The 23501-nt window shown below is 49.5% G+C and overlaps 1 protein-coding gene across 2 annotated transcripts in view; it reads right to left on the bottom strand.

The window, feature by feature from the left end:
• dop1a (DOP1 leucine zipper like protein A) overlaps positions 1–23501 on the bottom strand; it is a 28603-nt gene that overhangs the window by 1566 nt on the left and 3536 nt on the right. For both annotated transcript variants that reach the window (XM_084471740.1, XM_084471741.1), the window contains exons 6-37: positions 23226–23415; positions 22819–22917; positions 22318–22417; positions 21473–21582; positions 20406–20520; positions 19745–19865; positions 19536–19655; positions 19008–19128; positions 17416–17691; positions 15581–16112; positions 14996–15288; positions 14555–14707; positions 13905–14005; positions 13414–13682; positions 10926–13158; positions 10571–10682; positions 9500–9682; positions 8044–8169; positions 7383–7517; positions 6729–6784; positions 6523–6627; positions 6094–6160; positions 5558–5702; positions 4918–4997; positions 4298–4407; positions 3926–4075; positions 3654–3715; positions 3102–3254; positions 2552–2688; positions 1886–1941; positions 1250–1414; positions 690–819 (exon numbers count right to left, since the gene is read on the bottom strand). In XM_084471740.1, the coding sequence (XP_084327866.1) occupies positions 690–819; positions 1250–1414; positions 1886–1941; positions 2552–2688; positions 3102–3254; positions 3654–3715; positions 3926–4075; positions 4298–4407; positions 4918–4997; positions 5558–5702; positions 6094–6160; positions 6523–6627; positions 6729–6784; positions 7383–7517; positions 8044–8169; positions 9500–9682; positions 10571–10682; positions 10926–13158; positions 13414–13682; positions 13905–14005; positions 14555–14707; positions 14996–15288; positions 15581–16112; positions 17416–17691; positions 19008–19128; positions 19536–19655; positions 19745–19865; positions 20406–20520; positions 21473–21582; positions 22318–22417; positions 22819–22917; positions 23226–23415 (6805 nt within the window). The remainder of the gene's footprint in view (positions 1–689; positions 820–1249; positions 1415–1885; positions 1942–2551; positions 2689–3101; positions 3255–3653; positions 3716–3925; positions 4076–4297; positions 4408–4917; positions 4998–5557; positions 5703–6093; positions 6161–6522; positions 6628–6728; positions 6785–7382; positions 7518–8043; positions 8170–9499; positions 9683–10570; positions 10683–10925; positions 13159–13413; positions 13683–13904; positions 14006–14554; positions 14708–14995; positions 15289–15580; positions 16113–17415; positions 17692–19007; positions 19129–19535; positions 19656–19744; positions 19866–20405; positions 20521–21472; positions 21583–22317; positions 22418–22818; positions 22918–23225; positions 23416–23501) is intronic.

The following is a 23501-nucleotide window of genomic DNA, read 5'->3' as shown; positions in this document are numbered from 1 at the left end:
TTAGGTAGGGTCATTTTATTTTAGTAAGAGTTTATTTTATTACCATTACTTTTCAATTTCATTTACTGTAAAGTTTATTTTGTATTTTGTTTAACTCTTTTAACTTGACAAAATTAAGGATTTTTTGCATACATTTGAAATCAATTCTTACCTTTAGTTTTCATTCTTGCATTAGAGTAATGGCATGTAATGTTTTAATGGTATGATGTCATGTTTGTAAATATTACTGTTCATTGTGAATATTGTGTATTGTGAATATTACTGTGCCTGTAAAAACAAGGCACACTGCACGACCATTATGTTGAAAGCTATAAAAAAGAAGAGCAGGTTACTGCACCTTTACACTGGCAAAGCAACCATGGAACACCTACAGCTAAACCTACAACCATGGAACATCTAAACCTACAACCATGGAAAACCTACATCTAAACCTACAAGCATGGAACACACAGCTAAACCTACAACCATGGAAAACCTACAACCATGGAAAACCTACAGTTAAACCTACAACCATGGAACAATTAAACCTACAACCACGCTTGGTTCCCGATGATGACAATGACAAAATGGCCGCCCCCATCTGTTCAAAAGTCTTGGCGTGATCGAACCGACAACTTTCAAGGTAGATTAGCCCAACCCCTTAACCGTGTTTAGTTCCGGTCCTCCACAGAGGTCAACATGTGTATTACCTTGGCCCGTTTCCTCAGCAGTTTGGCCAGTCGGACAACGTAGGGCTTAAACTCTCTCTGGTGGGTCCCCTGGCGTCTCACTTCTAGTCCGGAGTCGTCCGAGGCCTCTGGGATGAAGGCCCAGCGGTACCTGGGGAGAGACCGGCCCGAAAGAGAGGGCAGAAACAAACCGTCAACACAATGATCTGGAGATCATCCCAATAGCTCCAGTCACGTCCATCCTTACTGAGCACCAACCCCACATTTTGATCACAACAAGCATGCTCAGCATGCTCATGCCCTGCATGCTCAGCATGCAGAGATTCTGATCCAAACCCACATGTACAGAAGGTTGACTCGTTTCACAGCCAATGAACTAAATGCAGATGAAGATACGCACAAATTATCGAAAACATTATCACAAATCTTTCATGTCTGTGACCCAATAACTCTTTTGTACAACCCCTCTTGAAAAAAGGAACACATTCCTCCCCCCACCCAAACCACTACGTTAAATTCCCTCTGTTTCTATCATCCCCTAAGCAGGACCGTTATAAGCGGCTCGTGCGTGCTGCACTGACATCTGGAACTGCGGCAGGCTCTCGGAGGGCAGGGCCAGGGCCAGGTCCAGCAGCTTGCAGGCCGAAAGGTAGAGGTTGAGCCAGCGCTGGCTGTTGTACGAGGTGGAGAAGCCGTTCCCCCCGGAGTAGGTGGTCTCCAGCCCCGCCACCGATGGTCCCGACGTTCTAGGAGGAGAACAAAGAACTTTACAAAAAGAACCGGTGCCGCTCAAGACCCTTCACCCCTTCTATTTATCAATGGGTGTTTACTTTGATTCTCAATCTGATTTAAAACAGCGCTAGTGTGCTAACGATGTAAGCAGTACCCACTTTTCAGTCACTATTCACTGTCCTGCCCATACAAATATTAAAAAAATACATATAACGATTTGCATGCTAGCGCTTCAGAGTTATACATTGGATTTTATTTCCACCAATATCCATTCCTAATAATTTAATGAGAATATATCCAGAGGGAGAATTGTGATATAGAGATGGTCGATAAGTTTCACTTTGAATTCTGTGGACAAGGCCTACCCCCAATCCCCCCACCACCACCTTAGATAACTGGGTGAGGCCCCCCCCCCCCGACATCACTTTTCAGGGCAGATAACTGGGTGACCCCCACAGTCTGTTCCAGCAGAGCTCCGGCGTTACCTTGAGATGTCCTCATCGGCCGTTAGTTCCTGCTCCATCAGGAGAAACACCGTCACCTACAGCCAGCCAGGAGACCAAAGGAACACTTTAGTCCTTTAGCATTTAGTCCTAATGCCACAGATTACCCAGCGGACCCGTTTTTATAACAACCAAGGAAGGAGTGGCAGTGTTAGTGGAGCAGTCAGGCGCAGGGAGAGGGAGGAAGAAAGAGGGAGATGTATTGTTAGAGAGGAAGAGAGGGAGGGATAAACTAAAGACTGCATGACAAATGGAGGAAATTAAATAGTCAGAGAACTCAGACGGTTAGAGATAGAGAGAATGAGAATGAGAGACATAGAACATTGGATAGATAGCGAAGGAAATGGAGTGGGGCATGAGAGTTAGAGAAAATTCTGAAAATAAAGAGTAAATTACAAACACCATTGCAGCAATACTGAGGCAGAGATGGGTGTGTGTGTGTGTGTGTGTGTGTGTGTGTGTGTGTGTGTGTGTGTGTGTGTGTGTGTGTGTGTGTGTGTGTGTGTGTGTGTGTGTGTGTGTGTGTGGAGGAGAATGGATCCCATTATAAATCAAGCCTTATAGATTTGCTAGCCTTTATCGTAAGGCTAGCAAAAAGAAGAGCCTTTACCAAACGTTCTCGAATCCACAGTGTGTGTGCTCTCTCACCAGCTCAGTGATCATGGTGGGCCACAGCGAGGTGAGGTGCTGGGGGGACATGCGGAGCAGCAGCACCCTGAAGAAGAGGAAGACCTGCGCGTGGAGGATGGGCACTGCGGGCAGCCGCAGGCTCTCCACCAGCCTCTCTGCACAGGCAAGAGACACACAGGTCACATGATGCAGGGTGTGTGCGTGTGTGAGAATGTTTGTCTGATCTGACTACCATCTGAATGTATACTGTGTGTGTATGCATGTGTACAAATTAGTAATTGGTGTGGGTGTGTGTGAGTGAGTGTGTATGAGATTATCTCTGTGTGAAGAACTATAAGTGTGAAAGAAAGCTTGAACTTTGACTGTGACTGTAATGCATGCATGTGTTACCAACATGTGAAACTGTATTGATTCACGCTTCGCCTGCTGTTAGCTAGCATTGTTTTCATATTTGCATGTTGGGTACTGAGCAATGGTTATGCCTATGAGAATGTGATTGTGTGTGTGTATGTGTAGATGCATGCATGTGTGCTTGTATGTGTGCTTGTCAGTGCTCGTGTGTATGTACCCTGGATGTCTGGCAGGTATTTCTGGTACTGGTCCACCTCGCTGCTGTAGATGGTGAAGGCCAGTCGTTTCAGCAGCATAGCCCTTTGCTCCAGCTCAGCGTCGCGGTTGGTGAACAGACTGAGAGAGCTGCTCTGGGCTACGGCCACACGCGCTGAAACAGGGACAAAGCCACCGCGATGACATCATGACATCCCATCAAGGTTGGCTTGGAATGTGTGCTATTTACACAGCCTAAAATTAGATTGGAACCTGGGTAGATTTATTTACCACACAATCCTTTTACTAAAATCTGATCTATTCTATTGATCTGGTCTATTGATTACCTGTTTGAAAAAATTATAGCGTCTCCAGGGTCCAGGTTTTAATATTAATGAGAGAGCGGATTAATTTTAAACCAATCAACATGGTTGATTGTTCTCTCAAATCTGACATACTGTATACACAACATCCAAGCGGTGGGATACAAGCGATCCGTCAAGAGACTGCAGGGGGGTTGTGACGGTAACTCTCTCCAAAGAGAGCATGAGAGGGAGGAGTGTATGAAGCTTACTCATGAGGTCCCGGAACGTGGTCTTATCATGGGTCATCAAGTGATCGATGATGGCTCTCCAACTGAAAGCAAGGAAATTGGACGACATAGTTAAGTATCAATAATTATTCATCAATGTTAGACACATTTTTTTCTGATAATTGTGGACTTTTGCCTTTATCCCTTTTTTTGTGTGCCTTCTCTTAAGACTTTCCCCGCTAAGAACTACCCAGTGTTTTTCCTGTGTGTCTGATAAGTCAACCTCTGGCGTCCCGAAGCCTCGTTCCACTCACTGGCTGACGCAGGAAGAGTCCATCTGGAAGAAGGTGTGGTCCATGAACAGATCAAAGGCCTCCTTCTTCCAGGCGCGCCGGGTGTACTGGTACCCACTCAGGCTGCTCAGCAGCTGGATGCACGCTCGGTAGCTGGGAGCGTTGTGGGCACTGCGGCACACGTCCAACACCACGGCACAACGCATATTAAGCAGGTCACATCAATAACAGAACCATGAGTAATCCAAAGCCTTTTGATGTAGCACCTTTGTTCTTTTGCTTTTTTCATTTTTTGGGAGATTCGCAGTGAAAACCGGCTTCTGTGTGCCGTTCATGGGTGCGGATGATCTACACCACACACTTTTAAGGGGAACAGGGGTGCCGGGGGGTTACCTGTGGTTGCGGAGGTAGGGCACGACGTAGTGCATGATGTTGACCAGCAGGGGGATCACCCTCTCCTTCTCATCGCTGTAGAACACCATGTCCAGGAGGTGAGCCAGCACCTGGACACACGAACACGCGCACACACACACACCTTTAGACTTTATCAAAATTTTCCATCATACAAAAGGCCCAGTTAACACTGCAACACCAATAAAATGTACACTAGCATAATATAATGCAGCATGGCCCAAACTGTGACTCATCGCCTTGAATAGTCGAGATCAATGCAGTGAGTCTGAACCATGGAGGCTAAGAAGAGGCAAAGAGAGTGTATTCAATCCTCCGGCTCCTTCCGCCTACTGCGCTGCAAGACCAAGGCGGATGGATTTATTGGTTTGTTAAAGCTGAAAGAAAACGCTCAGAGGGTTCGGGTATAAATCACCCACCAGGAGATGTGAGGGTGCCAGTGGGGGGGGCTGTTAGTGGGAGTAAAGTCAAGAGGCTCCCATGCTCACCAACGCTGTTAGTGAGCACTGGGAGGTCATGCTACAGACACATGCTGGGGCGGGGCGGGCTGGGAAGGGGATATAAGCAGGAGAAGGGGGAGGCAGCTGGGTTGGCGTGGTTACCTCGGCCAGCAGTGTGAGAGCGTGCACACTGTACACAGATGGAGTGAAGCTGGAGGCCTCCATCACTGTGAGCATTAAATCTACAGGAAGAAAGGCATAGGGAAAGGCACCACACACACACACACACACACACACACACACACACACACACACACACACACACACACACACACACACACACACACACACACACACACACACACACACACACACACACACACACACACACACACACTTAGTAGAAGCTAGACCAAAATGTGCATGTTGCAATGCAGAAACATGGCAAACCTCTAGTCGCACTCTAGTATCCAGTGTGGGTTAACAAACTTCCATGGTCCTTCTGTATGTACATAAACACATCTGTATGTACATAGAGGTACCACAACCTATATTTGTATTTAATAAATAAACAAAAATAAACAAAATCAACACTGTCACTTTTCAATGGCAGCCATCACCTCACATGTCAAATGTGACTTCTCCCCCGTTTCTCCGCAGACCAGGAGCAGAACTTGAAAGAACTACTCATGTTGAAGAGAGGCGAGGACTATATAATAACAATATATGCATAAGAAAAGCAGTACAGTGTACGTTTTAAAACCAAACCAAACAGACAGACAGCGAGCACCGGACCCCACACCTTCTACGTCGGCCTCCAGGTTGCCTCCATCCACCACGATCTGCGGCGAGGCCTTCACCTCCAGGTTCCTCCTCAGCCAGGTGGTCTGCTCCAGGGAGGAGCCTGCGATGGTCCCGATGGCCTCCACCACTTTATGGGTCACATCCTGAACCAAAAACATACACACGCACCAAGCTCTGATCAGCCCAGTTCCTCGTCTCTTGCTTGTGAAATGTGCATGTAACCGTTTTTAAGGAGGAATCAAATATTTTTATATACATTACTGACGGATTACTTTTTTTAAGAATCTGACTGATAAAAAGTTAACTTATGGATGTGAAATCAATTCGCACCCAATGGAACAATGTTTTAATTTGGAGAGAAACAAAGATGAGAATATATCAATGGAATGGACTGGCTAAAAAATGGCACAGGCACAGAAAATTGCTTCTGGTTTTACAAAGTCTCAATAAACAGCACATGTTGAAGACCAGGTTAAATTACTTGAGACAAAGGCTGAACGAGCTTCCATGACACCTTGTTCCAGGCGTGTTTACCTGCAGCTCTCGTTGGTCCTTCTTGCTTTCCAGGTTTGGGTTCTTCAAGATGAACTCATTTAGAACCCTGGGGACCACAGGGGAAGGGCAGAGGGAAGGTGGGGTCACGTAACAGAGAAGGAGAGAGGGAGCAGCACCAGACAGCTCCCCAGAGAGACCCCTGCTAATGAAGTGCTATGCTTTGAGCTGTTAATCCTGTGTGTCGCCTATTGGGTTAGTGGGTTCAAGCAAGACACACTCATACAAGGGAGGGTTTGACTGTACTGAGAGACCTATGCCTGGTTCCCTCCCCTGAATACCCACCAACTTATTTTTGGGGATTTCTTAATTCAATAATCAATATTTGGTTTCAGAACAATAACAGTAAACATTTGCATGCGCAATGCGTGCGTGTCTTTGAAGGGTGAGTGGGACGGGTGAACACCCCACCCCAGTAGGAGGAACTGTCCAGGGGCGGGCAGGCCCAGCTGAACCGAGTCTTTGAGCAGCGCCAGCAGCGACGGCCAACTGTCCACCAGACTGGAAACGGGGATCCTGGGGAAAGGTTCAGAGGAGCGTTTCATTGATGCTAAAACGCCGGAGGAGGGGATGAGCACATCACTGCATGCAGAGAACTCGGTGACGGACGGCCTCACCTCTGCACGTAGGCGTAGAAGAACTGCAGCATGCACACCTCCAAAGACAGATGCTTCTGGGGACGCAGAAAGAAGACAGAGGATTGTCAGGTTGAAATGGAAAAGGGTTTTTCGTGTTTTTATATGTTTCCCTCTGGATTAATAGGTTAGAGTTAAGTAATCTGATTCTGTTTTTATGATTGTTTTAAATTCATTTTTCATGATCTTGAAAAAAAATGCAATAACACAACTCAGAAATACGAAGTATGACATATGCAAGGCAAAACCTTGCACTTCATTAACAAGAATCGTGAAATTGAGAGCAAGCGGCAAAGAAAGGTAAAAATAAACTGTGCCAATGGTGTTATATTTCTAAGTGCTACGGTCTGTTGCGCAGTGTAGATTGATGCTCAAGGGGGAAGGCCTTTTCTGTGGCAGCTGTGGACCCGCCTCCCCATCTCCATCAAATCTTCCCCTATAATTCAAATAACGTTGCAAAACCCACTTATATTTACCACCATTTGAATCTGTCTGATCCACCTGTGTGAGCCTGTGTATAGATGCTGTGCATAAGCCGATATTTTCTGTTTTGTTTGTTCACTGTCATCTACTGGATTCATTTCACAGCACTTTGGTGGTGGTGGTGGGGGGGGGTAGAAAGCGAGCCACGCCCACCTTCTCCTTGGCGATGGCCGGGGGCTGCTTGAGAACCTCCTTCACCGTCTGCATGACCGTCTCGGTACGCATGGCACTGACCGAGCGCACCAGCTCCACCAGGAGCAGCTGCTCCTCACTGGCCGCTGGGATCACCTGGGAGACCGAGGGAGGGACGGACAGACACACGGACGGGCGGGCAAGGGACGTACACAGACAGATGGACAATCTCAGAAGAAAGTTTTTAGGGCCTTATACGGATGGATAGATGGTATGGATGGATTCAAGAGGTTTAATTTCCAAGCGCAAAATAGTGCAGTGCGATTCCTCCCTCCGATGCATTCCCACAAACATGCAAAAAATAAATGCAAACTAAATAATTACATACAAATCATTCAATAATTATCTAGATGTGTTTCTTTTTATCTTTCTTTTTTTTTTAAGATTGAAATTATTTTTATTGTTCAATCCTGGTCACATAGTATGGTGCGATGAAGCCAAACAGAAAGAGCAATGAGTGGATCATATATTCACCACTCTATAATATGGTCATTGAAAGTCCAAAGCGGGCCCATCATCCAAATCAACCTAAATGAATAAAGTCATCTGGATGTTAAAAGTAACCGAGAGCAAAATCCTTCGATAAGAACAGCAAGGTCCAAGGACCAACACGTTTACTGACCTTATTCCTGACTGGGGCCTTGGTGTGTTTCCTCTCATTCCACACGTAGGCGATAGCGGCCATGAAGTGGGCCCCGTGGTTCATGGAGATGGGTCCCAGCAGCTCCAGGACCTGCTGCCGGAGGTTCTGGAGGGGGGGGGGAGGGGGTGGGACATGCAGAAAACAGATGCATCCAAACGTTGGTAGGGCTACGTAGAAGGACCTAGCATCAAGTCTTGAAAGCACACAGAGCACGAATCTGGCTTCATATTTGTAGCGCAAGCCAAAAAGAAAGTCACATCGTTTTAACAGAGAAAAGAACACGTGAACGTTGCGGGGCCTATACAGTGCGGCCGTGTGCTTTAGGCTGAAGAGATCCGATGGAGCAGTCCAATTCGGTTGAAGAACCAGCTGTAGTCGTTGAAGAGGAATGGAAGTGAAGACAGCAGCTGCCTGCACCACTCAGTCTCGTCAGGACCCGTTTCTTCTCCTTGTGAAAGGTGTGAAGTGAGTGTGCAGGCGTCACAGGGCTCAGACAGGCACTCAACAGATACGGCACGTACGGTTGTAGAACAACATCTGACACAAACCAGTCCAGACTTAAGGAGCACTTCACCGTACCTCATTTTAAACCAACAGAGACACAGACACAGACGCTAGTGATGGCATAATTGAGCACCGTGTCACAATCTGATTTATGACAGGTGAAGGTTGTATTTCCAGACCTGTGGGTGGTTAAGTAGTGGAGCAGTGCTCAGAGTAAAGGCACTCAATGTGTGTGTGTGTGTGTGTGCGTGTGTGCAAACGATTGAGCCATTAAACCGACAACCTCCATAGGGCTTTGTGAAGGAATGGTGCTTGCATTGATCTGAATTCAACTGAAGGTACAACTCTCACAGAGTTGTACCTTCTCACAGATAAATAATGTTAAATAGCTGCCTCCCTCCCTCAGAGTGTACATGCTTCAACAATCAGGGCTGTGCAATGGCCCAGGGCCAGGAATAAGTCATAATATGTCACGACAGTAAAACGCTCAACCCATGGTCTCGACTGCTTGATACAATCCTCAAAGAAGAGATCATGGCGAGAGAGATGGCTGTCAGCAGGAGGCAGTTTGTTGGGTTGGTTGTATTTGTTTATTTCATTTATTATGAAAAGGCTGCAGGCCCACCCATCTAGTGCGCTAACCATGTGCTAGACAGAACACCTTGTAGCGACCCAGGTTCTCATACCACCTGTGGGCTCATCCTACATGTCATTCCCTATCTTTTCTAACCCCTTTCCTGTCCATAAAGGCACTAAAGGCACAAAGAAAACCATGAAAATATATATTTTCAATGATTAATCAAACGTGAGTTATCAATCAAAAGTAAGTAAAAAAAAGTATTAAAGTTATAACTTTGAGGGAGGGCTTTGAGTGTTTTCTCTGGGCTTCAGACTGAACCCGTGTGTTGGTGTTGTACAGGAGGGGTCGTACCTTGGTGGAGCCCAGGTTGATGAGGGAGGTGGAGCAGCCGGAGGCGACGGCGGGCTTGTCAGAGCTGTCTGCCTGGTGGAGGACACTCCACAGCAGCGTGACGGAGGACATGATGGTGTGCAGGATGGACAGGATGCCGGCCCGGGCCTCCGCTAGATGCTTCTGGTCAACGTTGACCTTCAACTGAGGGGGGGGGGGGGCACACACCACAGAAACCACAGACGCACACAAACACACACACACACACACACACACCACACATTAGGGGCATGTCTGCAGCAATAGACTTTTTCAGAGGTCTTAGGACAAACACAGGAGTCGCTCATGATACTAGGGACCTTATACTTTAATGTTCCGGGAAACAGTGTCCATGGTTGATGTCTGTAATCTTCTCTAGTTTAGTCTGCTACCCACGCACTGGTATATTAATAGAGAAGACCTGCAATTTTTGTCACACTCTAAGTTTAGTTTGTATTTTAAATTTGTTTGTTGAAGTCCAAAGCACACAGCCTTGTCATCGCAAAAGCAGAATGTCGAAACAATGAATGCAAACCAAAATAGCCTTGAGTCATATTTGAAGCAAGCACCAAATACAGCCACGTATGCACTCCTTGTGCTCTGCTCCGTTGAAACGATACGATTCTACAAATTTCAGGGCAAAATTCACGCTCCTGCTGAAGCAACCATAAGCGATGTCAATTGAGCGTTTTACAATATCAAACTGAATCATTAAACGTGCCCTGATAGCATACCACTCATCATTACACTCTGCCGAATAATAGATAATAATCTCACATTATCTCTCCTAATTATGCACCAGTCACGTGCTTGAGGATTAACTAGACCACAAACTTCAACCTGAAATAGCATCAGATACAAATTATGTCGGCCTTATGGACCTAATGGATAAGCTAATACGACTTAAGAGGAGTACTTTATAGTTCAAGCGAGGAGAACCCGGAGGCAACAGCCGGTGGGCAGCTAGTTGCCAACCCCTGTCCAATGAGGATGCCTCTATGAAAAGGTAAAATCGTCGGCCATCAGCCCATTGGTGGTAGACAGCGCCCCCACCTGATGGTACTGGGAAGATGGGTCCAGGAGGCAGTAGTGGATGATCGCCGTCACCCCCTCCAGTACAGTCAGAATCAAGTCCGGAGGGATGCACAGAGCCATCCACTGGGGTCTGGAGCAACGACAGGGAATGTACTTAAGGAATAATTCAAGAAACATTAAGAATCATTATGAAGAACATATATTTAAGAAGCAAATGTGCCAATGCTGATCAGTACAGATAAACAAGCACTCTTCAACTCCCTGGGCCTTGTGAGTTAAGGCGTGTACATTTATACCCACAACGCCGCAGACAAATTATTATTATTTACTGATTATGACGGGAGACAAAAGGTCAAAGGTGGCCGGGCCTCACCTGGCATCAGTGAGGCCGCTCTCGTAGCGGTACTGCTGCAGCAGGTTGTCCAGGTTACGGCAGAGCTGCAGTGTGACCGAGGCCACCACGCGGCGCAGCACGCGGCCCATGTAGGGCAGCGTGGCCGTGATCAGCCCCATCCACTGCGGGTGCATCTTGCAGGCGTGGTGCTGATGCAGTGCCCGGATCACCGCGCACAGGAACATGCCCTGCGCCGTGATGGGCTGCCCGTGGAGGTACTGCAGCGAGGTCATGGGCTGCTGAGGGTTCACGTGCTCCACCTCGCTGCAGCCCAGCAGCTCGAACCCGGGCCCCGCGGCGACCCCTATCCCGCCGGTGCCCCCGGCCCCGCCCACGCCCCCGCCCCCGACACCCAGGCCCCCCTCGCCGCCCTCCTCCTGTGGCAGCAGCACCCGGTGCTCCAGCTCCACCAGGCTCTGCAGCAGCCGCAGCAGCTGCGACTGCACGGCGCAGCAGCCGTCGATGCGGTCCTCCGTCAGGTTGACCACGCTGTCCTCCGACAGGCCCTCCTCGGTGGCGGCCGCGTTGACGCCCGACACCCGCTGCTCGTGCCACTTCTGGGCGCTGAAGATGGTGGAGAGCAGGCAGTGGAGCACCACCTTCTGCACCTTGCACTTGGAGAGCACGTCGCCGATGAAGGAGGCGAAGCCCTTGGCCGAGCCGCCCGTGGCCTTGGCCAGCTCACCGAAGAGCAGTGTGAGCACCTCCACGCTGGTCAGCTGCATGGCGCGGTTGCCCGCCAGGTCCTGGGCGCCGGCCGCCACGTGGGCCGAGTAGTAGCTGCGCAGGAAGTACAGGCAGAGGGAGATGATGATCTCCAGGTACATGGCGCTTCGGAAGGAGTGTGTGTGGGAGTCCTGGGGGAGGGGGCAGTAGAAGTCCTTGCCCATGACCGACACCCGGTGTCGGGCCAGCAGGTTCTGCAGCAGGGACAGCTGCGGCGTGTAGGTGTTGTTGACGCTGGTGGTGGAGATGGCGCTGACGAAGCCGGCGGGTGACGTGCGGAGCATGGCGGCGACCGCCGACAGGGCGTGGAGCGAGCGCGACGAGTCGTAGAGCTGCAGGTAGAGCAGGACGTGCTGGTAGAGGGGGTGGATGTTGAAGCGAGGCAGGGCGGGCGAGGGTCGGCGCGCCCCGGCCACGCCGACCCCGCCGCTCGTTGCGGAGAGAGGACCCCCTCCCCCGCCGCCGCCGCTAGCTCCGGCCCCACCACAGGGCGATCCCGTGTCACTCTCGATCTCCGACACGTCGCCCTCCCCGCAGCTGTACCAGTTCTCCAGGTCCAGGCTGTCGCCGAAGAAGATGTTGGGCGGCCGGGTCTTCTCGGCCTGGATGGCGGCCTTGCGCAGCCTCTCCTCCTCCTTCCTCTTGGCCTTCTTGACCTTGGGCTTGGCACCGGGGGATTTGTCCGACAGCCGCTCCATGATCTTGCCCTTCAGGCTGAGCTGGGTGCTGCTGTGGCTGCGCTTGCGGGCCTGCGGGTCCTCCACCTGCAGGCGGAGGTCGGGCGCAGGGGGGCCCGAGCTGTCCGGCAGCGTAACGATGGAGGGTGACGAGCTGTGGCGGGTGATGCCCTCCCGCTGCTGCTGCTGCTCGTCCTCCTCTGAGACGCCGTCCACCACGCCCACCGACAAGAACTCCAGGGTCCCGCCCGCTACCATCTCTGGCAGGGTCTGGTGGGGCATGTCGGGGGCCGGGGCCGCGTCCAGGCGGGTCCCCGTGGAGGTGTCGGAGGAGCTGGTGCTGTCCGAGTCCGTGTGTGTCCAGGCTTCGGGCGGGGACGGGGTCTCGGCGGGAGCATCCTCCTCCTCGTCCAACTCCTCCTCCTCCTCCTCAGCTAAACTCACAACCCGGTCGATCAGCTCCTCCAGCATGCAGGCCACGTCCTCCTCTATGGGGTCCTCCTCCTCTGCGGAGGTGCCGTCTGCCGAACCGTGTGAGGGGTCTGATCCGTTGACCAGGTTACCGCCGCCGTTGATGGGCTCTTTGGAGCTGCCCTTGTCAACGGTGGAGGACTGGGATCCGCATGACTCCAAGCTCTTGGGCTCCCCCTGCTGGTCGGCTGAGGGATACTCACTGGCCAGCTGCAGGTTCTCGAGGCTCATGCTGAGAACGGACAGGCTGTCGCTGAGGGGGTTGACGGTCAGACAGAAGGGTTCCAGGTCCCCCAGCGGCAGGCCTCCTAGCGGCTGATCCTCCCTTTGGCTGAACGCTGAGTTGGATGAAAACAAATTAATTGGAACACGTTTTGTTGTACTCTACATTGTTCGATGTTAACTTGGTATAGTGGGTTGTGTTAATAACAGATCAGCATGTACATTATTGTAACAAGAATACTTACATTTTTGGCATTTGGTTATTTTCACTCTTATACGTTATGTATTTTTATGTGATGTGCCTCAAAGAATTCAGAAAAGGCTCCTTTTTATAATGCATTCTTAACAACAACAAAAACAACATTGCTTACCATCGGAGAAACCAGAATCCCTGATGTAGAAGTCCTCCGGGGTGTCCTGCTCGGTCGGGGGCGTGGGGAGGGTCTGGGCCCAGTGGCGCTGGGCCTGGACCCTCTGGATGGAGACACGGTGGGTCTTGGGGTGGAGCAGGAGCAGGAGCAGCGGCTCCAGGACCCGGGCGATGTCGTGCCTCTGAAGCACCTGGTTGAGCCAGGCCCGGCCCACCGAGCTGGCCGACGGGTCCCAGTAACTCAGGCTGTCCAGCATGATGAAGAGAGACCTGGGGGCAGGAGGACAGTGGGAGAGGAAGAGAGAGGGAGAGGGCAGGGTAGATGGATAGAGGGAGAAAGAGGTAGAGGTAGAGGAAGATACATGTAAAGTTAGAGCGAGAGACGTAAGTCATTTAACCAACCTTGACTACCCTCCGTTTGGAATTATGAGCGGTTTAAATGAGCCGTAAGAACCGCACGACGGACATATTTCATCAGGGCGAGGCTTTTACCTGTCAAATGTGCGGGTAAAAGGAGAAGACTTTGTGATGTTCAAGTCTCTTGTCAGGTGCCAAAGCACCGAGAACTTGACGTGAGCCTCCAGGCGAATTCTCTGTGAAGGGATCAGAATCCATTAGACAGCAAATAGAACACACACACACACACGACAGCCAGGTTTACCTCTGTTTAGCACATGTACGTGTCACACCGCGCGTCTCCGTATGCTGTCTGTTTATGCAGTTCTTGTATTTGCAGATGGATATTCTCTCTCCTATCTTTATTCCTCCAGGTCCCCAAGATAATTTAACCCTGAGAAAGCAACCTTCAGCACCTACAAAAGTGCTATATAAGTTCACTGTATTGTCATTATTATAAATATCATCATGATGGCAAGGAATACAAATAAAGACATCAAACAAATAATAGCCATAATGGTTCATTAAGTTTATTCTGACCACAACCACCAATGTTATATCATATTATATATCAGTTAGTTATAGATTAGCTATAGAGCTTTAATACATGGCTGTGTATCCATCTGTCATGCGGCTACCCTGTACGTTGCATGACGTCCACACATGAAATTAGGTCATGCATGCTGGACTCCTTCAAGTGCAGGGAGAATGCGTCAGCACGTAAGCATGTTAGGGCGCAGCCAAACCTTGTCCCGGTGCATGAGCTGCTGGCTTATGACGTCCTCGCAGATGCTGGAGGATGGCACCAGGTTGTGGAGCTGGTAGAAGAGCTCCACGCTGCGCTGGTGGTGCTGCGGCGTGCCCTCGCCTAATTGGTCCCACAGGATCACAGCCACGCTCTGGCAAGGGTGAGGAGGAGGAGGGAGCAAGATGAGTAAGGCTAGGCTAGGCTGGGGGAAGATAGTTCTACCAAGGCTACCAGTGTAGCTTTGACCCTACTGGAAACTACGTGTTTCCAGTAGGGTCAAAGCTACAAGTGCTTGACCCTACTGGAAACTACGTGGAAGGTGTGGTGTAGTAGTATTAATGTGTACTTTCTGAATTTATATTTATATTATTGTGTGGTATAATAACAATGAGTAATATAAATGTCATTTTTGCTTGGCTGTTTCCCACAGAAACGTTACCTTGAAGAAGTCCGTCTTGTCAGCCATGTACTTGAGTATTCCCTGAGTGAGTGGCGGGCGGATCACCACGGCAACGCGGCCCTGGCTGGGGCTCATGGGCTGCTGGGCCGACTCGGGGCCCCCGCCGCCCGGGGGGCCCTCACTCTCGGCCGTGACCATGGCGACGGACTGGGTGAGCCCCACCAGGTCCATGAGCAGGGAGATGGCCACGCCCTGCAGGCTGAAGTCCACGTCCAGGCAGCAGGCGTCCATCAAGGTCTGCAGCCAGGCGGGCGGAACTGCCTGCTCGCTCTCTGCATGGGGAGGAAGACGAGGAAGAGGAGCAGACAGAGCATAGGGGTTGAATTATTGAAGGGTTTCCACTGGTGGCGATGTATTATTGATACACAAACATTCATAAAGTACGAAATGGAACGTTTGGCATTTGAAACTATCAGCAAAGTCATCATATGCATGTTACACTAAAAAGGCCCAACTTTCAGATTAAAAGAGATGAAACATCTCTTTTAATCCCAGCATCAACCTCTGTATTAGAGGTCAAACAGCTGTATATTGTCACAATAACATGTAATGCTCCCATCTCACCGCGCTGTTCCTCCTGTGAGGGGGAGGACTGGAGGTTGCCCTCGGCGATGTACACGGGGAAGCTGGAGCACTCCAGGAACAGCTGACAGCCGGCTGCAAACGCCCGCACGTACTCCGTCTGCCGGGACCCCGGTGCCCCGGGAGTGGCACCCGCCTCCGTCCGCCCCCCCGGTCGCATGCAGGCCCCCAGCAGCCCGGCCGCCGCGGGCTCCAGCTCGCCGCTCTCGGCCCGCCGGTCGCGGCCCGCCCGCTGGGGGACGATGTACAGGGTGATGAGGTGGGAGAGGAACCGCTGGAAGTGCTCCAGGCAGTGCTGCATCACAGGCCTCTCCTGGGGCCGGGCCTGGGAGGGGCCGGAGGGGCCGCGGCCCGGCCGCTGGGAGGGGTGCTGGGGGTCCGCCTCCTCGGACCCACCGGCCCGGTACTGCACAAAGTCGCTGAAGCCGCACTCCAAAGAACGGCTGCCCGCCGGGCTCTCCACATTGTTGTCCTTGAACACCTCCCCGTTCCCAGGGAAGTCCGGGGAGGAGGCCTGTGGCAGAGGAGAATGAATAAATGTTTGGTGAATGTTGAAGTACTTGTACCAGGGTTCTTGCATACCTGACGCACTCCTACAGCTTCTTGCATTCAGAAACAAGTACTTTATAGAAGCAGAACAGCAGCAAAATCTGGATCAATTTGCACGTCAGGTATGCAGCCACAGACAGACACACACACTCTTGATGGCTCGACTCCCACAATGCTTTGCAAGTGGCCGTTACAAGCTTGGAGGCAGAAGGCCAGTCATAGAGCCTGGATTCAGATGGTCGATCAAAAGTACTTTAAGTGCCCTTTAGAGGGACTTTGATTGCAGTTCAGAGAGACAAGGGGGGTTTGGAGGGGGAGAGAGGCAATGCTCCACGTGATTTGAAACGGCGCACCTATGTGGCACCATAAGCCAGTATATTGCTTTTGTTTTTATTACTCTAGCCACACACAGAGACAGAGACAGAGAGAGAAAGAAAGAGAGACACAGAGCAAGAGAGAGAAAGAGAGACTCAGCTGTTGCTGAACCATCCATGAGAGACCAATTCCCAGTCTCTAATGGGCCTGCCTGCGGTCCATCTGTCGTGTCCCTGGGCGTGGGCTTTTGGTGAGGCTTCAGTGCGCTCACAAAGCACTTGAAACAGCCAGGTAGATGGACAGGGACCAGGAGGACCGATGAGGCCCAGAGATATATTCTCTGAATGGATCTTCAAAAGCCTTGTGCTCAGCGAAAGAGAAAGAGAAAGAGAGAGAGACATGGCCGGGCCCAGGCGCTGGACCACCAAGCCAAAAGCAACACAGAGCAGAGGCGAGCAGGGGGCCAACAGTAGCCTGCCCTGGGAAAAGGGGACCCCATCAGAGCATAAGGGGCCAAACTGGGTCTTGCCCCTACCGGGGCTGCACCAGAGAGGTCAGGGAGGGTTGTGTTGGACTATAAAGGCCACATGATGAGAGGAATGAGTCGTCAGCTTCCAAATATGGGCCGCTACTTCAATGCTTGTGAACACTTGTTTTCGGCCAAGGACAAGATAAAACAGTTTTAGTGATGCAGGGGAACAAGGGCTAACTAACATTCTGTGATGCCCCTTGTGTCTTTCATGTTGATCATGTCCTTCAACAAGCCATGCTTGCGTATGAGTGCCACTACATGAAGGTAAACTCAGGCCGACCAATGGGGGGCCCCAGTTCTTTGTGGAGGAATCAAAAGAGAACCGCAGTTCTCCAAACACACCAAAGTATTACATCGATAAAAGTGAAAACGTAAAAAATATAAAATATATATGTTTATCGTTCTCTCTTTTTAGTCTCACCTGTCCTTCCCCCTCACCGCCGGCCGTGTCCTGCTTGGTGGAGGTCGTGGGGGTGGTAGCGGGCGCAGCATGGCCCTGGGCCCTGGAGCCGTTGAGGGGAGGCAGGGACAGAGGGGACACCAGGGGCGGCTGCACCTTGCTGAGGATCTTGGAGCAGAGGCACAGGCAGTGGGTGAGCTCCTCCAGCCCCAGTGCCTGGAGGTGGGTGGTCAGTGCCGCCACCATGCGGAGCAGCAGCTGGGGGAGGTGCTCTGTCTGGATCTCTATGTAGGTCTCCTGGGTGGGGGGGGGGGGGGGGGGGGGGAGAGCAGAGCAGGGCAGGGTGAGGACTTGGTGGAGAAGGGTGGAGGTGACCGCGAGGTGGGAGTCCTACACTGACAGACAAGCTGAGACTCTGATGCTGCAGTGGATGATTCCTCACTGTTCTAAATGATACTTACCGTACACTGTGGGATCTTAACTTAGACGCATTGTCTTTCTTTAAGTTCAGTACAATTTAATTGTAGAATGAATTAATGTGTATATTATAACGTTTGAGTCATATTTCTGTTGGATAATAAATTATTTCAATTCAAAATTGTCCTGGAAAATGAGAAGAATAAATGTAGGAAATTAGCATTAAATGAAAGGATCAGATTTCTTAAATATGTGAATGAATGAGGGAGTAAATTAACACATACATTACAGACAGACAGAACACACACATACAGAGCGTCGATTTCATTTTCACAAAGGCATTGCCACGAAATAATGTGTCATTATCACTTCCAGTGTAAGTGCATATGAAATGTTGAAATGTAGCACAGAGATGTGGAAGCAGTGTTTATTTTGGGGGGGGGGGGGGGTGTTTTTGGCCGGATTTTGTGGAAATGTTATCACAGCCTTAAGTGAAGCAAGATGAGGTGAAGAAGCAGGAAAGAGCAGTACTTTACCTGGCATATTACCCTCATGCTTCTAGTAGGCTTCAAGGAGAGAGAGAGAGAAAGAGCAGAGAGATTCAACAGACAGGAGCAAGCAGAGAAAAGGCCACACACACACACACACACACACACACACACACACACACACACACACACACACACACACACACACACACACACACACACACACACACACACACACACACACACACACACACACGTCAATAGTGGTGTAAGGATTTTCCAAACTGTATTCATTGGAAACACTATAGACGGAGCTTGCATATTCAGAATAGAAAGCAAAAAATAATTTGGCAGCAAGATACATAAATGATTTAATTTCTGAACCTGGCATTCAGAAAGGCATTGCCCGCACAAACACACACCACACACACAGGGGAGAAACACACATCCTGTAGCCAGGAATGTCCAGCATTCCACAAGAATACGGAGTAACAATCCTTGCAGCTTCAGGATCAACCTTGCAGTGACGTTGTAATTACACTGCAAGTGGGCCCCCAGAAGGAGGACAACATAAAAAGAAAGAGACTCGAATTAGCCTCGTCAAACTGAAAGAGTAAAGAGAGGACCAGATCCCATCAGGAACAACCGGTAACACCCGGTGATAAAATGAAGAAGGTCAGAGCTCAGAGTGAGGCACGTGTCTCTCACCAAGGACACAATGTCCAGCAGGAAGTCCACCAGCTGGCAGAACTCCAGCAAGGACAGCGATGGGGAATCTATGCTATTGGCGTTCCGCTGCACATCGCAAGCACCACCGGTCACCGTCCTCCTGCAAGGAAGAGTGGGTTAGACCTCAGGAGGACTTGTTTCTACTGCAGCCAACCACATCAAAGATAGATGAGGTTGGCCAGCTCTGTGGCTAAACTCGCTAGTTCGCTAACTATGCAGGGAATGTGCCCTGGTTCGGTTCGATCCTGTAGTCTATTAATCCATTAATGGGATAATCAGCACTGCTTGCTTCCACGGTTAACAAATTGATCTGAACTAGAACATTTCTCAAGAATAATACACACCCATCCAGGAGTCAATTGGCCTTATATAATTTGTAGATACAACTCAAGCCAGGACTAAAACAACGAAAACCTAAAGACAAAAACCAACTACATTGACTTGACATCCTGCCCAATACCGTACAAAACCTCTGCATCAACGTTGTTCAACAAGCAAACACGCTACCTGCAGCACTCCTCGAACCAGCGGGCGATGTAGTCCCACATGTAGTAGGGCTCAAAGGAGTTGAATAGGAGGTTGGCCGTTTTGATCAGCTCCGCCGTCTTCTTGTTCTCCCTGAGCTTACTGAGGGAGGATCATTCAGAGAGGCCGGCATTAACAACAGACCCAGGCTGCACCACAGACATTAGGCTGAAACATGAAGAAGGGCCTACCTGCTGAGGTGGGAGTGATCCTTGCTGAACGGGCTCTGGTTCTGCAGGTCCAGCTCTGTTCGGCACTGGGTGTGGAGCGTGCGGAACACCTCGATCAAAACGTCTTCCAGGATGGCAGGCCCTGAGAGCGGAACAAGAGGAAATGGGTTTGGATTGGATATATTAGATGGAGGTTCTTCATTGTACAACATGTACTACTAGGCAGTCTGCAAAACAAACAGTGTGGTATTACGAGTCTTACGGTGGTTTTTATTGATTTATGAATGGAACCATTTACTCATAATTGACTCTGAAGTGTTTGTTTGCCAGCAGCATAACTTGTCAAGGACATCTGACCTGAATATGTTTGGAACAGGAGGTGATAACCATAACCTAGGAGTACAATCCACCATCAAGACATAGGTTACTTATATAATTGGTCATCTTTACAATATCTTTTTATGCATTTTTCAATGTTATGCCTGTCTGTTGAAAGTATCAAATATTGAGTGCCAACAGCTATTAACCTAGTATATATAATATCCTGGTAATAATGTGTGGCACATTTATCCTCATCATGCCCTGCAACTTTAAATTGGTGTCCCTTGCAATTCTGCAGTAGAGAACCAGTTCAGAATATATCGGCGCCCACAGATCCTTGTGTCTTTAAACATTTACTCACCCAGCTCAGGCTTGTCCAGCAGACTGATGAGGATCCGGAAGGGCTTGAGGTCGTGCATCAGTACGCTCTCCTCCTCCCCGCCCCGGGCCTTCCCCTGCAGGATCCTCACCATCGCCTGGGGCATCACCACCACACACACACAGGCCCAGACACACACATGCCCACACACACACACACACACACGTCAATATTTAGAGTTGCTCGGGATTGCTAATTGGATAATTCCTGGCTGAATTCTACAGGAGCGACAGTGTGTTTGGTATCAGTGCGAGCCCATCCTCCTGTGCCGCGTAAGCAAGCCTCATGTTTCACGCTTCGTCTGCCACATAATGAGCCGCATACCCGTGAACAGACGTTCCCGGCAGCACCCACAGACCCCCCCCCAGGGGTGCTCGCAACAAGTGGCATGCGGAACGCCAGATGGCAGGGAAAATATTTGGAAAACACGCAGCCTATATTAACATATAGGTTGGTGAACGTAGAAAAACACAAAAAAAAACAGCCTCTCCCTTGTGGTCGTTCTCTTTTTTCTGGGACGGTCCGCCTCATTTCCCTGGGGTGCCCAGACCCGCATCACACCCCAGCTGCACGGTGGGGGAGCCATTGTTGTAGCCACGGGGGACTTACATAAGGGTGTGAGTGTGGTGTGTATCTGACCCAGTCATGAAGCACACAGGACAGACGGCTTCAAAGGAAGGCCCCCTGGGACAGAAAGAGTGGCTGTGTGTGTGTGTGTGTGTGTGTGTGTGTGTGTGTGTGTGTGTGTGTGTGTGTGTGTGTGTGTGTGTGTGTGTGTGTGTGTGTGTGTGTGTGTGTGTGTGTGTGTGTGTGTGTGTGTGTGTAGTACACACATTTAGGACCTCCCTCTCCTTTATTCAAGTATTTCTCTGAAGCCTTACGATTTGGGATTTTCAACTTTTTTATGTTGTTTTTTATTTTACGCCAATTTCAAACATGAGAGCAGCTGCCTTTATCGGTGACCTGGATTGGAGGTGTGTGTGTGTGTGCGTGTATGTGTATGTGTCTGTGCATGTGGGAGTGAGTTAGTGAGCGAGTTTGAGTTCTACCTGAACAAGCATGTCTTTGGAGAAGGTGTTAAAGTAGTGGCTGGCGTGCTCCTCGGGGTTGCTCTGCCGAGTACTGCGGGGTCCTGTCCTCACACCGTTGTTGTCAAAGCCTGCGGAAGAATACAAGAGTACAAAACATCACACTTCTTTACATGGTTCACCTGCATCATAGCTGTTAGGACCAAGGCCGGATATGCAGTGGATCTGATAGTGCATTTAAGTGGTTTGTAATAGTTGATGAAAACTAGCATCGATCAGCCAAGCAGACACTTACCGTTTGTTTATGATTTTTTTATCCAGTGCAAGCAAGTTGCAATTCAACACAGAGAGAACACAGTTAAAGACAATGACCATGAGACCACAACAATGAAACTCACATTAAGACCTATGCACATAGACAATGCATGGATAGAATCTTTTAGTTTTGCTTGTTATTATTATTATCATTATTTTTATCAAGAGCATGCTCCACGTAAAATATTAAGAATACTACTGCAAATGAAGGTCAGATCTAGGCATTTATAATTACCACAGGTTTCTATTACTATTGTGTTTGGAGTGGTGCAGGAGCATGTTACAGATCAAACACTCGGCTCCCATCTGTATATGGTTTACAGTCTAAATAACAGGGCTGTCCTGTTGGTATACAAAGTTGGTATATAAAGACTAATGCATTTGTGTGCATTAGTCTTTAGTGACTAATACAAAAATGTAAGTAAATGCAAAACACATAAATACACATGTATAATATGGAATTACATACAATATATACAGACAGGTGTGTGTGTGTGTGTGTGTGTGTGTGTGTGTGTGTGTGTGTGTGTGTGTGTGTGTGTGTGTCCCACCCAGCAGCCACGCGTAGAGTCTGCGGTTAAGCGACATGTCTCTCCTCAGAACAACATGCAGTGCAGCACACAGGATCCGAATCATGTCCGGTCTCGTCACCTGAACACGAAACACACACACAGAGTATAACAACCATCTGCTAAATAACAACACACATAATCATAAACACAAACTGAGTATAACAACCATCTGCTAAATAACAACACACATAATCATAAACTCAAACTGAGTATAACGATCATCTGCTCAATAACAACACACATAATCATAAACACAAACTGAGTATAACGATCATCTGCTCAATAACACACATAATCATAAACACAAACTGAGTATAATGATCATCTGCTCAATAACAACACACACACACACACACACACACACACACACACACACACACACACACACACACACACACACACACACACACACACACACACACACACACACACACACACACACACACACACACACACACACACACACACACACACACACACCTGGCTCATGTGGAAGGGGAAGCAGAAGAGGATGAGGTCCAGGGTGCTTCGCTGCACCAACACACTGGAGTCCTGGACCGAGGTGCTCACTGCCTCCACCTGCAGGGCGCATCGAGGACAGCACACACATACACACGTACACACAACACATTAACATCCTAACCCCGTCTGAGTTAATGTAATGTGATGAAGTGAGACAACACTGTTTTTCTCAATCACTTTACCTAAAGTCAGTGACCGCTGACAGTTATGTTGACGTCTATTACTGGTTATTTGCGCTTGGTTATTTTCATTGATGTGCTATTTCAATCATTGCACGTCAACACGTGTAGCATTAGTTGACTGTTGAATCAAACAAAACAAGTATTATATATATTATATATTATAGAAAGACATGATGTGGGCACCATGAGTTCGATGTCGCTGCCCATGACGTAGAGCTGGTCCTCCATGGTGAGCTTGCGGTTGAGGTGCAGCAGCACGAAGGTGACCCCAGGCAGACGCACGGCGGGACTGGTCAGGATGCTGCCCCACAGGGCGCTGTAGAAGGCCGACTGCTCCACAGCCGCCGCCACCTTCTCCAGCAGGGTGTTAGTTCTGTATTAGGGAGTGGCAGGATGGGAGAACACAATAGAAGGCTATTGTTACCCACGCCACAACAGAGCTCTGGGTGCCCTGGGACT

Source organism: Micromesistius poutassou, assembly GCF_964030765.1.
Source record: "Micromesistius poutassou genome assembly, chromosome: 8".
Classification (NCBI taxonomy): Eukaryota; Metazoa; Chordata; class Actinopteri; order Gadiformes; family Gadidae; genus Micromesistius; species Micromesistius poutassou.
This window is presented reverse-complemented; position numbering and strand designations above follow the sequence as displayed.